Source organism: Vigna umbellata, chromosome 3 (assembly GCF_029865625.1).
Source record: "Vigna umbellata cultivar VRB3 chromosome 3, Vumbellata_1.0, whole genome shotgun sequence".
NCBI classification, from domain to species: Eukaryota; Viridiplantae; Streptophyta; class Magnoliopsida; order Fabales; family Fabaceae; genus Vigna; species Vigna umbellata.
In genome coordinates this window covers 40,381,947-40,400,742 of record NC_142167.1, presented here as the reverse complement: position 1 = coordinate 40,400,742, position 18,796 = coordinate 40,381,947, and the positions used below count along the sequence as shown (strand labels likewise).

General features: G+C 32.2%; 1 protein-coding gene and 1 long non-coding RNA gene across 3 annotated transcripts; one reads left to right on the top strand and one right to left on the bottom strand.

The window, feature by feature from the left end:
- Window positions 1-3,293: 3,293 nt before the first annotated feature.
- Window positions 3,294-13,858, bottom strand: LOC124840075 (cytochrome P450 72A397-like). 2 transcript variants are annotated; one of them, XM_088110193.1, is made up of 5 exons: window positions 13,345-13,529; window positions 12,997-13,214; window positions 8,938-9,182; window positions 5,033-5,420; window positions 3,294-3,866 (listed from the first exon to the last, which is right to left on the bottom strand). In XM_088110193.1, exons 1-5 carry the CDS (start codon window positions 13,388-13,390, stop codon window positions 3,441-3,443), a joined length of 1,323 nt encoding a protein of 440 aa, XP_087966319.1. In that variant the 5' UTR covers window positions 13,391-13,529; the 3' UTR covers window positions 3,294-3,440. The 2 variants fall into 2 exon arrangements, with proteins under 2 accessions (XP_087966319.1, XP_047172023.2); XM_047316067.2 differs by having other exon boundaries at window positions 3,295-3,866; window positions 13,386-13,858.
- On the top strand, window positions 10,192-11,423 carry LOC148202485 (uncharacterized). The gene is made up of 2 exons (XR_015785083.1): window positions 10,192-10,599; window positions 11,249-11,423. It is a non-coding gene; the product is annotated as an uncharacterized LOC148202485 (long non-coding RNA).
- Window positions 13,859-18,796: the final 4,938 nt, after the last annotated feature.

Here is an 18,796-nt window from a genome sequence, read left to right as displayed (position 1 = left end):
ATATGATGCTTGCCACACCATTGCCATCTTAATCTACGTTGATGACATTGTTCTTGTGGGCAACAACACCACTGAGATACGACATATCACTACTTCCCTTGACAACCTATTCCACATCAAAAACTTGGGTGATCTCACCTACTTTCTTGGCTTGGAAGTTGCTCAGAACAATTCTGGAATCCACCTCAGTCAACATAAATACACTCTTGACCTCCTCAAAGAAGCTGGAATGCTCAATTACGCCCCTATGCCCACTCCTATGACACATTCTTCTCGTCTAACTAGTCAAGGTGACCTCCTCAATGATGAAGATGCATCCTCCTATTGAACACTCATTGGCCGCCTCATATATCTCACAAATACCAAACCCGACATCATATTCTCTGTTAATAATCCCAGTCAATTTGTTTCCTCTCCTACCACCCTACATCAACAAGCTGCTCACCGCATCCTTAGATATCTCAAGGGAAGTCTTGTCAATGGCATCCTTCTCCAAAGCAACAACACCAATCAGCTCATGACTGGGCCACTTGTCCCAAATTTAGAAAATCTATTACTGGTTACTCCATCTACTTCGGCAATTCAATCATTTTTTGGAAATCTAAAAAGCAGCAGACCGTTTCCAAAAGCTCTTCAGAAGTTGAGTATCGGGCTCTAGCCACTGTCACCTGTGAATTACAATGGTTGACCTACGTTCTTGACGAGCTTCGTATTCTCCACATTCAACCTGCTATAGTCTACTATGACAATCGTTCCGCTATCTAGATTGCCTCTAATAAAGTCTTCCATAAAGGCACCAAACACATTGAAATAGATTAACACATTGTAAGGGACAAGCTCAACACCGGCCTCTTCAAACTGCTTCCCATTTCCACCACTGAACAAGCAGTTGACCTCCTCACTAAACCCCTTGCTTGTGCTTTTTTAAGTATCTTCGTTCCAAGCTGGAAATGACTAACATCTACTCCAACCGTGAGGGGATGATAATGTTATTGGCCTATAGCCTTGTGGACCAGCCCATCCTTTTTCCTCCTTTTTATTTCCCCTCTTTTAGTCTGACTATGTAATTCATTGTTTCACTTTTCAATAACACTAAATCATCTTTGGATTCTTCTTTCACACGCGTCTTCTCTTTCTCTTATCTGTCTACTCTTTCTCTTCTTTGTATTTTTCGGTCCACTGTGCCTAGGGTTGGTTTGCAGGGCTTTCTCCTTAAGGTATGGTTTTCACTTCTTTCATCAATGATTTGCATTGTAAATATCTTGTTCTTTGTCTTGTACATTTGGTCTACTATCTTGATACTACTCATATCTAAAACTTAAATAGTTGTCCTGTTTTTTTTGTCATTTCCCAGTTTTTTTTTTCTGTTTTTTTGTCATTAGTGAAAAGGGTTGGTTTTTATGTTCTTTTACCTTTTACTTGATCAATTTATTATTATATCCTTCGATGTTTTTTAAATGTAAGGATGAAATAAGCTTTTTTTTTGTATTTTTACCAATGTAGGGATGAAATCAGGTTTTATAGCCAAAGGTCACTGCACCGAAGGAATGAACTCATCAACTCCGTCATCAACGTCATTCGTAAGAAAGCCGAAAATTGCGATTGCTTGCAAGGCACCACGGCCACTTTTGATTCCCCCCTCCACATAATACGATTTATTTTTAATTAAGTTTTTATAAAAAAAGAAAAATATCCATAATTAATTTTTTTTATATTATCAAACTCTTTTTCTAAATATTATATTAATATAAATACATAATTAACACTTGAATATAATTATATAAACATATTACTTATTTAAATATAATAATAACTATATTAATTTTTTTAATTCAAGTTAAAAAAAACAACCATGGATATGCAAGTCTCTAACTATAGTTATATATTGTATAACAAAATTCAAATTAGATATATCGAAAATTATATATACTTCAAATTTGAATAGATTATAAATCACTATATTATTGAAATAAGTCTCTAAGAATACGATTTTGTTTGTATTGTAACTAGTTCAGCACACTTGTTGAAAATTTAAACCAAACAATTGGGACCAAACATGTATGGTTGCAGTATTTTAATATATAAAGAGGGTTGCTATCCAAAAGTCACACATATGTCATATGTTTGTGTCCATATTACAATTAAAAATTAGATGGCTTATCAATTCATCATGAAAACCACATGACAGGCGTTGTACTTGTCACCTCAATTTTCCTATTATATAGATTGTTAAAAATGACCACTTTATTGATTATTATGCACCATGAAAAATGTTGAGTTAAGGATAAAGCTTTAGTTTTCCAAAAATAAATCACTAAAGCCTTCCTAATTTTAATTTTATATATGTTGATTCACATTATAAACTTGTGTTTCTCATCCTTTCATATACATTCATCTCCTTCTCTCTATATAAAATACACTAATCTATCTCTTTATTTTTTCATAATCTAATCTCTTGAATGAAGGTATTATTAATCGAGAGGTTCAAGAAAGAAGAGTTCTAGGTCTAGTTCAATCTTGAGTCTTTCTTAGAAGAAAAAGTATTTTTAAAAAGCGACAATTAATTTATTAAGTTTTATTTAGAAATGAGAGAGAGATATAGAATCAATATTTGATAGCTTTAATAATTAAAACTATACTTTAATAAATTGGAAGAGATCTTTGAAAGAAGCTCTTAGGATTTTATATTATATTAAAATGGCATTTTAATGTCAAAACTATTGTCTATTAGTCTAATTGACTAATTCATTGTTATAATCAATTAAAACAACTGAGACTTAAAGTTATTTTAATCAATTAATAGCCTGTTTTACTAGACTAAAAAAGAGTGACAAGTTTAGTTTTGAGTTTTAAGTGATTTTAATTGATTAATTTGGTACTTTAATTGACTAAAAAATTTTCTTAAATATTTTCCATTAAATTACGAGTATTTTAATCGATCAAAGCACGATTTAATTTACTAAAGCACATCCTTAAAGCAGAAAGGACTCTGTATCACATCAAGAAGCTTTCTAGCATAACAATTGATCCAACAATGCAAATCAAGTTTACATAAAAAAAAAAAAAAAAATCTTTACTTTACAAAGGTTTTTCTTCACTAATCTTTGACTACATCACCACTTTTTTTTTTCCTTCCTTCGTCATGAACAATCCATATATCCAAAGTCTTCTATGTACAAATGTATAATACATGTATATGGAACGGGTTTTATCCCAAAATCTAAATTATAAATATTTGAAGTTTAATATAATTAAGGAAAAACCATCCTATATAATTTGTTATATAAAAACATAAAAAAGACAAATATACAAACAAATGTTTTATTGAATCTTGCAATAAGATTTTTGTTTTCTGCAAGTCACATGTCCCAGATATTCTAGGAAGAAACCATACAAGATAAGATAGAAAAACATTAAAAACATTTTCTTAGGCTAACAAACTATAACTTTTGTAACATAAGGTGCGTGCCGAATTGAGGTTGAGCAGTTATGACTGTAATTGGAGCATGAACATAGGAGGAAGATAGCTCAAATTTGAAGTTTTGCAGAATGAGAGACAAAGCCATTTTGGCTTCAAGCAAAGCAAAGTTTTGGCCAATGCATATTCGAGGACCCCATCCAAATGGGATAAATGAAACTTTACCATTTGTTGCTTTTGAGATTCCTTCTGAGAATCTTTCTGGTTTGAACTCCTTTGCATCACTTCCCCATAATTCAAAATCATGATGTACCAACACAATTGGAATAGAAGCTAGTGCTCCTGTTGGTAAAGTCATATCTCCAACTGTAGTTTCTTTCCTTATGACTCTTGTAATAACAGTAGCCGGTGGGTATAATCTTAAAACCTCATACAAAATCATTGTGACCTATGATAATGTCAAAAGAAACTATTATGACTTAACATTAATAACATTCTTTCAAAAGCAAGACATTAATTAGTTTTAAAAGTTTAAAAACATAGTATCAGTGTCTCAACTTTTTTAGTGAATAATAAATTAAACAAAAAGTTGAGTGAGGTGTGGTAATAGTAGGTGATGAATCTTTCAAGAGAGGATCATGAGATACTACACCAATGAAACATAAGTTCAACTTACACATAAAATATTGATACTACCTTTAACATAAAATCTTAAGGAAATGAGTTTTGGGTTTTCATCTTTGTATGATGCTTAACTTTCTCACTTTCATTCAATGTTAGATTTAGACTCACAGTTGGATTTCTCAACAATCTCTTTGTTAAGTGTAAGTCCCTTCACATTGGCACTTCTCGTTCGAACTTAACCGCAAGTATCATTACTTGTACTATCGTTATCATAACGGGACAAGTTTGCTTGATTTTCTGTCATGAAGACTTTCGTTACAGGGACTCATTTGAGCTGACCATCCAAACAAACTTTCGTCTCTAATATCACTAATAGGTTTTTTGAGGAATGATCATCTGGGAGATATAACACCAATAAGATAGAAACTCAATCTATACATAAAAGATTAATAACACTTTCAACATAAAATCTTAAGACATTGAGTTTTTGAGTCTTCATCCTTATAATACTCAGCTTTCTCACATTTACTCAATATGAGATTTAAACTCATACTTAAATTTCTCAAGCAAAATCATCAATTAATTGAATTAAAATGAAAATAATAAAAAACATTAGAATATTAAAACTTTTATTAATGAGATGAAGTTTCATCAATAAATAATCCATCGAGAATTTTAATTCACTATTTTTAGTAGGAAATTCTCTCAACTATGTTTTTCAGATCTATAAGTTCAAATTGAAAACATGTATACTCTTAAAAATAAGAACAAAGATCTAGTTTTAGACATATGAATGTTGTATGCAGACATATCAATTAGGTTTTGATGACAAAACTGTATGTAATATAGATTGGTGCAAGAATAATATGCACTAAAGAAACCAAATACTAGCATTTTTATTGGTATAAAAAATATAAATGGATTAGAATACTCCAAATATTCTTTTAACTCAGTCCTTAAAATGATTTGAACATAAAAACTGATACTTACAACTTTAAGACGATTTAATCCATCATAGTCTGGTTCTTTTGTGCCAAAAATTTCAATGACTTCTTCTCTTGCCAGTGTTTGCCATTTGGGAAATCTACTCAATAACACCATCGTCCAATTTAGTAGCACCGATGTTGTTTCTTGTCCAGCAAAGTAAAACAACTTACATTCGTTAATTACATCCTTGGTGTTCATTCCAAAATCTTTCTTAAGTCCTTGATCTTCAATCTCTTTTTGATTGGATTCCAATAGTAGCCCTAATAAGTTATCATTGGAAGCTTCGCATGTTTTCATAATACCCTCTTGCTTTTGGATAATTCCATGAAGTACGTTTCCAATTTCGTAGTCAATCTTCTTCATCCTCTTATTCAATTTCGTTGGTAAAAATCTAACAATGGAAAAGGGAATGATGTTAACTTCGAATCTTCTTTTTGATTTAGCTTACACTTTGACATTGATTTAGCTTACACTTTGACATTAGTGTCATGCTTATATATTCAAACACAACAACCATTTGTCTTCACATACAAAAATTTATTAATAATTAAAAAAATATTAATAAACAAAATAAGTAAGATAAAAAAATATATGGAAGAATAAAACAAATTCATGTACTAAAAAATTAAAAAAATTTAAACATAGATAATTGGAACCATGTTAAATGATTTTTACAAATTGAAACAAACACAAAAAAACATAAATTTAGTTTCTAGATATTACTGTCATCCAAATTGTGATATAGGTAATATCAACTTAACTGACTTAATACGATATAAAAGATTAATTAAAAAAAAAACTAAAAAGTGTAAAATTAATTTTAACTTCTTTAACAAATAAAAATTTATTTTAGTATCGTACTAGCATCAGCTTTAACAACGTTAAGTTATTTTTTTAAAACAAAAAATTTTAAAAATGTATCATTATTTAATTTCTTTTATTAAATACATATTTGTGTTGTGTAAGATCTCGAAAATTTAAACAACCTCCACCTGTCAAATCACGTCATTATTGCTCTAAAATCCAGTTCGGAAATTTTATTAAGAAACGCACCCGCACCCTCTTGTTCTGAGCACCATTTAATGCACCCTCGCCACGCGTGCAGTGCCATTAAAACGCACTCACACTCACTCTGCATGCAACTGCCAAGTGTCACTTTGGAACATTCGAAAACGTTGGTGGAATCCAAGTGGCAGCAGGTGAATGGACGTTCGTCCTACGTGGGGAGAGAAATTAATTTTCTGAAAAACACTCTTCCCACTCTTCTGCATGCTTCGTCTTCTTCCTCAAACTCTTGATTTCCAAATTCTCTACCTTCTCTCTAGAACCTCCATATTCTCTCTACCATAACTTACTTTCTTCTTCTCCGATCCAATTTCAGAGACCGTAGAAGCAATCCAGACGTCATAAGCTTTTCATCAAACCGAACAAGTTCAAGTTTTGAATCTGGTAAGTTCGTCCCTTAGCTGTTCGTTATTAGGGTTCATGCAAAACCAAATCTGGTTACATGCATTCTCTTTATCTGAATCAAAATTTTGATTCTGGAATTTGTTTTAGTTTGCAAGAGTTGAGTGGTCTGAGGATAGAAGTGATAGTTGGACGAATTCAGGATTTCGCGTTAGGACGTTCGTTCACTACCGATCCAGGTAAGGGAAGCTTATTAAGTTTAATTCATGTGTATGTGTTGTGCTGTATAAAGTATGTGAAATTATGAAGTATGAAATCTGTATGATTAATCTTTGATGTATGATTTGGATGATGAGATGATATGTGAAATTTATGAAATGTGCTATGATATGAGTAATTAAATGCATGAAGGTTTATACTGAAAAATGAGTTTACTGTAAGTGAAATTTGAAATATGAAATGCTATGAAAATGAACGTCCGTTATTGAACGGTCTTTGACCGTTCGGTATTTTGTACTTTCCTTGGAAAACAGGATTCTTTCATTTGGAAAGAATACTAAGTTAGGACGAACGTTCTCTTATATTAGTCTTACGTTTGAGCGTTCGGCCAAACGTAGGTGCTCTGAGTGTTACGCGAGAAAATGAGAAACTTAGAAAAATACGATCTTATATACTTAGTCATTCCTAAATAATTCTCTTCACTATGATTACCTTATAAATTTCTCTTTCTATTAATATCCCGCCTCAGCGATGGGTCTCGACCCAAAGCGTTAGTCATTAGTAGTGCTCGGTCTTATACCGAACGCTCGTCCTTACACTTGCTTACCAAATGTATGAAAATAGCGTTCGTCCAAACAGTAAATAAATATCTATTACCGCGTTCGGTCATTGACTGGCGGTTAACATCTTTTATAAATTCGTATCCGTTATCAATATCTAAACGCCTTGCGATGTCTTTATTCATTTGGATTCGATCTAAAGCCCTTGAACTTAAATTCTTCTAAGTATCAGTTGAATCGTTCTAGAATCACTTCATTTAACTGATTCAAGTGGTCATGACGTCCGTCCTTGGAAAGACGTTCGTTTGCTTTCTTTCAGAAATGAGTATCTCTCGGTATCATGATAACGTTCGTCCTCATTATGAAGGGGGCTGAACGCTCGTCTTTTTATGAAAGTGGAACTAAGAATGAGAATGTGATTTAGAGGAAATGTTATAATGTGCGAACAGTATAAGGGATGAATCTATGATTATGGAATTTGAACGAGCGTTCCAAGGAGGAACGTCTCTATGTTTGGAATATGAGAATTTGTGTAGTATGACCATGGTAAATCTGCTGATGGCAGTTCATCCTGATGTTCCGTGAGTGCTCGTCCTCAAGTAGAGGGGAGTAGGTCATGTGTAGGAACGGCAGGAGGTCCTAGTCCTAATGAGTACTTTGGACTGATAGGACTAACCTCGGGTGGCAGCTGTTGAGTGTTTTCAGTTATCACATCACCCGGGTGCACGAACGCCTGTAGATACACGGATTCATACAGTCCGGACGGTCTGTCTTATGAGAGTTCGAGCTGATTATATGTGTTGTGATATTTTATGAATGTTAATATGCTATTTGTATGAATTACTTGTGAATTAAATTCAATAAGCTTACCCTGTGTTATTTTCCTTGTGTTGTCGTTCGTCCGTGTACGTCCGTCTTGTCTATGCAATGATCATCCGTGTGGATGTGAGCAGACGGAGAGGCGTTGCTTGAAGAAACTCTGGAAGAAGAAAATTTGGAGGACGCCAATCTGGTCGAGGTAGAGGTTAAAGCCGAGCCCTAGAGCGCTCGTTTAGTTGTAGGCTTTAGTGTTTCTGTTTAGCTGTTGGACGTTCGGTTGAAGTTTGTAAAAGCGTTTGTCTTTAGAATTTGAAATACTGCTGTATGGTATTTTATCTTTGTATTTAAGCGCGTTCGTTTTGGAAATTTTATATTATTAGTGTAAGACTGCATGTTTTAACTGTTATTGTAATTAATTCTAAATTATGGTGATTACTGTATTTTGGGATGTTACATGTTGCACCATCTTAACAATCACTAATTAAATTAAATATTAAAAATAAATAAAATAAGTGCTAATTTAATATATATTAACTTTATTTAATTTTAAAATTTAATTTATTTTTAAAATTTTATTTATTTAAGTTATAACATCGACCAATTAAATACTAACTATAAAAAAAACAAAGAAATAAAGTTAATGTTGGTATAATGGATAAAAGTTATATATTTTGATTTCGTGTATGTTATCTATGGTGAATAATAATATATTTTTAATCTAAAGGTTAAACATTCATGTTACTTCTCAAATCCTCTTTTGCAAAGAGAGGTTTATAGTTTAGAAAGTCCAAATGAATTTTCAAACAGTTTTCATTTTGCATGAAACCTTAATTATTATCTATAGGGTTGAAATATTTGTTGGATAAAAAGTTGATAATACGAAAGTGTAATTTAATAATATACCTCCACCCTGGAATATAAATAGATTGAAAGACCTTGGATGTAAGTTGAGCTTGTTCTTTTAGGAGTTGAAATACTATTTTTCCTTCTTCATAGTTACTTCCGAAAGCTGTACGAGAAATCACATCAGCTGTCAAGTTGTTTAAGAATGGCCAGACATCTACCACACATGATCCTGTTTCGCACACTGACATCTTCCATTCCTTCATCATCTGGTTGCAACTATCATACATGGCAGGCAACACAAGCTGCAAAACATTTCAGACATTATAAAAAGATGAAGATATCGAGTGAAAAATATTCTATGGATTTGTGTTCGGATTAAAAAGATGAAAATATCGACTAAGGTTAAAACATAATGATTTATTTTTGTGCTCCGGATTTGTATTATTTTTTTTCTTTATTCATGTGGACAAATTTCATCCATAAATTACAAAAATAGGTAAATATAAAATAATTATGTAAGTATGCAACTTTCATAAGACTTCTATCCTTACATAGTTGAAAAGTGAAAGTTGTCCATTCTTCAAACAACTTCAATGTCATTTAATCAATTACTATACATATGTAATCGATTATATTAAGCTGGCTTTTAATTTGAATTAAAAGTCATTTTGATATAAAACGACTTTAAATTGGATAATATGTAGTGTAATTGATTACATAATATTTATAATCGATTACCAAGGAAGAGAAATCAGAATTGAAATAAATAATAACAAAGAAAACTCATAAAACACGATTATGAGTTTAAAAGATGAGCTCAACCAGATTTTAAGAGTTCGACTACAATAATGTTAAGTTCAACTGACTGATTTTAAGTTCGGTCAAGTTGATGTTAATCTCAACAGGAAAGATGTTGAGCTTGACCGAACTACACTAAGCTCGATCAAATTTTATGGAAGTATAGACAAAATGATACGAGTTTGTTCGACTTCCATAAAGTTTGAACAAGCTTAGGAGAATCCAACCAAGTTCTGTCGAACTTAATATCAACCTAACTTAGCTTAAAATCACCCGATCACCCGACTGAGATTAACACATCTTGGTGAGCTTTTAAAATTTAGTTGAGTTTGTCTTTTTTAACCTGAAATTGTGTTGTTCGAACTCTCACTATTAGTGTTTATTTCAATTCTAGTTTCGACACTTGACATTAATACAGTATTGTTTTATACTTAAATTGGAAGTTGTCTTTCGCAAAAATGAATTTTAATTCAAATTAGGTTAAAGTAATAGATTATATATGCATTGTAATAAATTATAAAAATTATGAAAAACCTTCACAAACTATCCTGATTTAAGATGAATTTAGTGAATGATCTAAGATTAACGAGAGGTGTATATCTACATAAAAACTTATAATCTTTTTTTTCTTCGGTCCATCCTGGAATCCCCCGCCAATGTCACCCTTCTAATCCTTTTCCCCTTCCCCGCACATCCGGATTCTTCGAACTCCTCACCGATGACAGAGTTTAGGTTTCCTAGGTCATCCACTCATGAACCACGATTGTCCTCCTTGTCGTAGTGAATGCATCGCAAAGACGATAACAGTGATAGCGAGGAATCGAAGCTAATCGAGAATGAAGAGAAGGAGGGCATGTATTGCAATTTTTCGTCAATGGGATAAAAATGGGTCGTCGGGACACGGCAACGCTGTTCTTTCTGGTGAGTTTCCTCTCCGTCGCTTATGGATTTGTGGGTGTTGGGTGTTGTCTTCATTTCGTTGTGAATTATTGTTGGAAAAGTTTAACTCTGTTATTGGGATGGTTCGAGCTTAGGTCTGAAGATTCTTTCTTTAGTATTATTAGTATATATTATCTGCTTAAGAGAGTATTAGTTCTACCTTGTAATTTGGTGTTCGTTTTTTCGAGTGGGTTGTCGTTGGAGTTCAATGTTGGAACGGTGAATTGTCTGCATTTTGGTTTGTGTTTTTTTATTGTGTTTCGAGTTTGCATTTGGTGTGTCGTTGGTGTTTGGATTTGGGAAGTGGGGGCAATTGGTTTTTTGTTGTAGGATTGATGGTGCCCTTAACCTTTATAACTTGTTACAACATTTTGACTATGTGTCTTTCTTTTGTGGAATCTATGGGAAAGGAATGCACTGTTGTTCATGCTTATGTGTTTGATTTCCCTTTGTAATCAAAATTGTTAAATTTTTAAAGCACACACTTTAGAAGCTTAATCAATTATATAAGAATTAGTTGCTTACATGTGATTGTAGGTGGAATTGGTCGGTAAGTGGGTTGCATTATTGTGGCATTGCTATGGTACTGATATGATATTGTCATAAATTTGTGTTGTATGGAGAATCTCAGTTTTGCAGGTTCGGAAATGGATGATGAATCCACTACTCATCTTGTTTGTCATGCCTACAATCTCACAAAACTTCATATGTATGTGTACATAATACATACCTTTCTTTTCAACCATTCAATGGAAATTATTTGTGCTATTTTAGTTTCCAGAGGAAACTAGTAATTATTTGTACTATCTTCTCTATCTTTGTTGTTACTGTTTCTTGAGAAATGTGAATATAGTTAATCAGGTACAATGGCTCAGAGAAAATATAGTTTAAGAATACATTAATGATGTCAACCTGTAATTAATTTAAGCAAGACATTCAGTGGTATAGCAGTTATACTTTTCACTGCCTCATGTATAAAGAGAAGAGAGGTTCTTAGCAGTACCACTCTTTCTAGTCATCTATTGATAGAATTATTGACTTCGGCTTTGTTAGTCTAAGAGGATCTAATTCACATAGAAAAATAAATGGTGGTTTAAGAATGTGATACACACCAGTGTGCAGGCATTCTATTTCAAAATGGTTTAAGAAGAGTGGTCTAGGGGTTTTCCTGCAGTCTTTAATACTGTCCTTGTTAACATTAGGATAGTCTAACGTGGTGCAATTCTTGCTTGTTTCTGCATCTTGCAACCTTGTCTAGATTAGCACTAAAGATGGTCCAATGTAATTAGTCTTCCATAGTGATTTCTGCAGCGCTGAATTATCAAGTTTAGCATTAGTATGATCCATCTGAAGTGATTATTTTTAGTGGCTATCTCCTGTATTTTGGCATACTTAGAAAATGGTGCATACCTAGAATTCCATGAGGATCTCCATTCCAAACATTCTCCAGATTTGGCTATATATCCATGAGGATGGTTACGTAGATTCTTAGATTCCAAAGACTATAGAACTGAAATAAGAACATCACGTATGGGAATCATCAACCAAAGATTAAAAGCAATGGAAGCAGGGGAGTCTACGAACAATGACTTGTTGGGCATATTGTTGGAATCAAATTACAGGGAATTTTAAACAAGTAGTGGTGGAGGAATGAGTTTAAGGGAAGTAGTTGATGAAGTGAAGCTGTTTTACTTGGCAGGACAGAAAGCAAATGCAGAGCTATTGGTCTGATGTTAAAATTTTATCTCTCTTAAGAATTTTGTTTAGGTCATCAACATTTGCTTATATGTTTTTAACTGGTTTGGTAGTTTTGGATCATGCTAGATCTTTTTAGATTGTTTTCGTTAATCTTCCAATGTTATTTAATTTGCGGAGGTTGTCCTCCGCAAAATGGAAAATAAACCTCTACTAAATAACAGTGTTTTGTAGTATGGTATCAGAGTCATAGTTTAGAGTTTATTCTAGAATATTTTGTTGTATGTTGGGTGTATTGTTTCATTCATTATCGAATCATTCATTAATGTCTAGTTTCACGTAATAGGTGTATATGAGTATGTTAAAAGTCTCATATGACTAGATGTTAGGTCAAATCATAATATAATGTATACCTTATAAGTTGATTTTGTAAGATTGAGTTAAAGTTAAAGTATATCTCATAACAAGTATTTTAATGAGTTGTGAATAGTATTGAATGCACTTGAACCTTTTAATTTAGGGTTTATCAATCTTTATTAGAATTGTATTCTGCCCGCAAATCTTAAACTGCAGAGAATAGATTACGCCAGGAAGATTAATAACACAGACTTCACAGATCATGAAACAATGAGAAATTTTTAGCAACAAAGTTCGAGAATCGATGTTGAGAAAGAAAAGAAAAACCTTGAGCTTAACGAGATTAAATGCAGGGTTGATGATCTTTCTGTGCTTTGACCATTTGTCTCCCTCAAGATCTAGAAGTCCTGTTATCAGTAACTTGACAAGTGGATTAAGGGTTGGCTTTGGAAAGTCATTTATCATGTTCAGAATCTCCTTTATTGCTTCAGGCTCCATAATATTCACTGCAATCTTAGGCCCATACCAGAAAAACGAATTCTTACCTGCAAAAATTATCAAGTTATTTTCTAAATAAACATCACAACAAATATATATTCAAGTTTAGGTAGAAAACACTGAAAAAGTGAGATTTACTAATTACAATATAATTTAGGAGGTGAAAATTTGTCTAACCCTTAAAATTATATACCCAAAGGTATGATTGGAAGGCATACCACATTCTTTGACCAATTGATTTTGAAATGGAACCAGGCGACTTGCAACATCATCGTCGATTTGTATGGGTTTAGATTGTGCTTGATGCAGCATCATGCCCATTGCTTTCATGTCTCCGAAGAAAAACTTATATGGGTTTCCCTTTATGCCTTGTCTTCTGAGGAATCTCTCTGCCCTTTTCGGTTCCAACCAAACCCATCTCAGTGCTTTTGTTAAGAATATGATAACAAATGAAATCAAAATTCCAACACACATCATCGTTGCTGCATCAACTTCCATTTCCGATGTAAAGAGTGTCTAGTGTTGAAAATTCAATGTATGCATATTTATATAAACTGAAACAGAGAAGAGTCCCTCGACAAGGTAAAAATGGCGTGTCATGTTTACGCACATGTAAGGACAAGAACAACCTCCAAATACTTTGAAAACGACATACAAATATGCTTAAACACCAAAGACAAGTATCGTTGAAATTTATGGGACAACGACCTCTGCTTTCTTTAAACTTTGTTTCTTTTTCTTTCATAAATAGTTTAGAGAAATGTTTGACGGACAGTTCTTGGTGTAGATAAGACACGATGAAAATTATAAATTTTATAACAGAAATCGAATTATATTGTATAATTTTTACTCACATGGAGTAAGATGGAAACTCGTGTAATAGGATCATCTATGTCATACAAGCCAACTCGCTTTTAGATAAAAAAAAAGTTATAAGCAATGGCGAACTTTTAGGGGCTAGTGTGTCATGTCCTCAAATTTTTTGAAATATTTAAAATTTATATTTTGAAAATTTTGAAAGTTTTTGAAAATTTTTGAAAATTTTAAATTATACTTAATATATATTAAAAATTAGTTAAAATTAAATTAAATATGTTTTTATTTCTTTTATAAGGCATTACAATATTACTAAATATTACTAAAAAAATATTACTAAAATATAATAAAAACCAAATATAATAAAAAAAATATTACTAAAATATTTTTTTATTAAGATATTAAGATATATAATAACAATCATAAACAAGGTTGTTGTTATTATAGAATTGTTATTATATAACAAGTTTATGAGAATCCTATAATTTTTAAAATATCTCATACTCTTTAGTCTAAAGTGACTTATGCAGCTATGGATGTTAGGGGGCTTAAAGCATCAAAATCCTCTCTAGTATAAAATAGGTTTTTTAAGTATGTTATTTTAAACTTTTTAAGTATGTTATAAAATTGACTTAGATTAGGTAGATTTGAATTTTAAATATGTTATTAAGCCACATATTTAAATTTTAATTTTGTTGTGAAAGAACAAATATAGAATTTTCACCTATAATTGAAAATCCAACCATATATTTTATTGGCATCTCTCTAAAAAATTAACTAGTTACCATAATAAACCATCACACGATTTATCTTTCTTATATTCAAGTTCCATACACAATAAAGATAAAATCGTAATATAATACAACATAAATAAATCTTCACAATCATTAATTCTTCCAATTCAATTCATCTTCATAACCAAAAAAAATACAACAACCCAAAAATTCAATGATATTTTTTACACAACATAATACAAATAAAAAATAGGGGTAGAGAAATTAAAGTAATTAGTAATTACTCACAAGAAACCCTAAAACCCTAAAAATCACTAATAGACAACGACGACAACAGCGACAATAATGATAACAACAGTAACACGAGAGGCGACGACAGCTATGACACGCGTGTCCTTGAACGCAAAGGTGGGGAGATCTTGCGTGAAGATGAAGGTGGACAACACTTTGCATCAAACTTGAATGCAAAGGCGAGAATATCTCTCCACCCGAAAACAAAGATGGATGGCGCGAGCAAGTATGGGAGACACATGATTAACAACATGGACATGAGTTCGTTGGGGGTTGGATATAAGCAAGAATGGAGAGAGGAAGAAATTTAAAAAGTAAGAAGAAAATGAAGAAAGAAATGTTGTGTTTTGAGTAGAAGAAGGAAGAGAACCACACTGTTAAGAAAAAGTTTTCATTTAGGTTAAACATAGATTTAGGTCTGATAACAAAAAATTAAAGTCTCATTGTATTAGAAGAGACTTAAAATATTAATTTAAGTCTGTTAAGAAACTCAATCGATACAAAATTTAAGTTTTTTTGTATTCCAATAGACTTAAAACGAAAATTTAAGTATGTTTGTATTCCAACAAACTTAAAACCAAAATTTAAGTATGTTATGTTATTAACAGGTTTAAAGCATGAACTTTTATTTACCAAAATGTCACCGTACATTTATTAAGTCTATTATTTTGAAAACAAATTTAAATTGAGAGACTTAAAAGTCTATTTTGTACTAGTGCAACCAAATTAAAGATAATGTTGATGTTGAATGATAGACAAATGGAAAGGCACAACGTACAACAATTTATATTTCACTTGTGCAGATGAAGTAAAGAAAGGATAAATAATCAATGATTGACAAGAAAATAATATTTGGGAACTTTTGTTAAACTAATACAACATATATAGTGTCAATCATAGTTGGAATATGCAAATCTCATATGATAATTGAACTAATAGCAAGCAATATCATAAAAAATAAATATGATTAAAGTTGTTTTTGTGTTGTTAATATTTTTTCTAGCTTTGGTATTACATTATAAAACAAAGAGTTATTAATGACGACTAAAATTTGTTGAAAATGTTAAAAACATATTGGTAATGATTTTTTTTACATATCAAAATATGTCAAAAATAGTACAATCGGTAATATTTATCGACGAAATTTTATATCTGTCAGTAATTATTGGAAAAGAATTATCGGTAACTATCAAAAGAAAAATTTGTTGTTAACTATCACAAAAAAATCCGTCAATAATTATTACAAAAAAAACGTCAATAATTATCAAAGGAAAAATCTATCGATAATTACTAAAAGAAAAATCTGTCGATAAATATAATGATCCGAATCATCTTGTGTCCTTCTTCTTTCTTTTAGTCCAAAAAAATTTTCTTCCACTTTCATCTAACACAACAGAAAACCAACGAGAAAAATAAAAAACCTAAATTTCACAATTAGAGTCTTTGATAAAATTTTGGGGAAAAAGATATTAGCATTCATGCCAATCTATTCACTGGCGACAACAATGAATGCTTCTTCTTTTTAGGCAACATGCATGTGCTAGTAGAGCTTTTATAACAGTAATGCCCTTGTCGTAGTGGTTGGCCAATCCAGAGCTCATGATAGACTCTCTGCATGCGATATGGTTTTTCGTTTATATTGGAGGCGGGACAACTCTTTGTCGCAATGGGTTGCCTCTTCCGGAATCGTAATGTGTTTAACTCTTGATGCATCTCTGACAGTTCTGGTTTTGAGAATCACAATGGCTTTTGCTGCTTTTGTTCATGGTGAGTGTAGTAGTGGTTTATACCGCTATGTTGGCTCGTAGGAGAGGGAGAAGGGGAAAGGAGAGAGGGGGCGGGGGGTGGGTTTGGTTTGAGATTTCCAATAGGGGTGGTTTGCGGTTTTGCAACAGACTCAATTAGTGGTTTGCGACACACCTGTGGTTCTTGATATGTGGTTGCCCATGGGAGAGAGAGATAATAGGAGGCTCTTAAAGAGATATAGTAGGTAGGAAATTTAACACTCTTTTTATCGTTGAATTTTATTGATAGAAAAATCTATCGGTTTGACAAATTTTGACAGATTTTATCAATAATTTTTTCTATCAATAAATGAAAATGTATTCCTTCTCTGACTCTCACTGCATACTTCACGCCAATTGCACCTGGACCTGCATATTCTACAATCTCAAATTCTTGGAATTTATTCTTATAATGTCTCTCATATATGTCACACAATTTCATTCAAGTCTTGGGAAAGGGTGTTGTATGACATTGTTTCAGTTTAAGAGTGATAAGATACTTTGGTAGTAAAGTTTTAAAGACTATATATTAACTTATTTTCAAAAAGAGAGCATTCAATGAAATAACATAAAAAAAATTATCATAATATTATGACCAAATATTTTAAGTATATGTTTATTTAATATACTCGTAAGTTTAATATAGATTTTGATTATATATTTTACCGGTCAATATAAGTTATATTTAAACATTATTATTATTGTATTTTTTAAAAAGAAATTTGTTAACATATACTTACAAGTTTTGGTCATATTTATCATTGATCATATTTATCACGGTACATAAACTATTTTTTTTTTCATTCATTATTCGTTTTTTCTTTATATTTATTATTTTTGTTTTGGGTGTGATATCGAGAATCACGATTAAGGCTCTCTTTCACACTTTTTTTTTTTAATTTTCTAACGTTGTTGTAAGTCTCTGTTACAAAGTTATCTCAGTTCTTTGTCTTTAAACTCCTAGTTGAGTGGGCGCATACTTGTCAAAGACATTTTGATGCTCAAGTCAGTTATATGTGTCTGATCGATTATCATAGTAAAGTCTTAAATTCACAATAAATGTAATCATCTATCTCCTTACTTTACCTCTATATTTATAGGTTTCAAAATGAGCTTTTAATTAGGGTTGACCTAATCATGGTCCAACAGGCCCAAAAGTCGATAAGTGTGTTTTACCTGTTAACATGTTTGATTTGTAATGCTTGTGCTTAATATTTCCATAATTGATCGACTTATTCAGAATCCGTCTGGTTTGCATAATCTTTATATTAGAAACGACCTTCCTCCAATGTTCTTCTGGAACCGTTGACTGTCTAGTCAATGAGACATTGAGAGACCGATCAGTCATATGGTAGATAGCCCTTCAAGCTCGAGCCGAGAATAACTGGCAAAGGGGTTTGCAAAGCTTGTAGGTCCCGAACGCTTAACTCAACGATTTCTAGTGGTTGTTTAATCCTTTATTGAAAAATGATAGTTGGTTGGATGGCGCAAAGCGTCTTGTTTCCTACGCTTGCAAAAAGGTGCAAGGTCGCCTTGTCTGGACTGTCAAATCCTTCTAGAACCAACGAGCGTGGAACGTGCCAGGGGCCACGACTTGATGGCTATAAAGAGGGTGGGCTTCTCAAGTCATTTCATCATTACTATGTTATTTTCTCTGTCTACCAAACAATTTCCTTCTTCTCTAGGTAATAATGTCGACCATTAACTTGTCTTATTCTGAGGAGTCCTCCAGGAGGGGCGGATGGAGTTACGACGATGGTGCTTCATCTTCAATAACACTAAGTTCTACATTCTCCTCCATCTTTGGATCAACCGAGCAGGATGAGGGTTCAGTTGACAACGAAAATATCATCCTACGAAGAGAAGAAAAAGCGTTTAGAGAAAAGTAAATAAAAGCTCAAGCTCAAAGAGAATATTTAAGAAGAGAAGAAGCAAAGTCAAGAAACACTCACAAGTGTCATTGTAATATTAGCTTATAATTTGTAAGTAGAGAGAAGAGAAAAT

Excerpts from the sequence above, each read along its gene's own strand:
- LOC124840075 (XM_047316067.2), bottom strand. The coding sequence starts at position 13,665 with ATGGAAGTTGATGCAGCAACGATGATGTGTGTTGGAATTTTGATTTCA. Across the intron at positions 9,183-12,996 it reads TTAATCTCGTTAAGCTCAAG|CTTGTGTTGCCTGCCATGTA; the intron begins GTTTTTCTTTTC and ends AATGTTTTGCAG. Across the intron at positions 5,421-8,937 it reads ATTTATATTCCAGGGTGGAG|ATTTTTACCAACGAAATTGA; the intron begins GTATATTATTAA and ends TTCCATTGTTAG.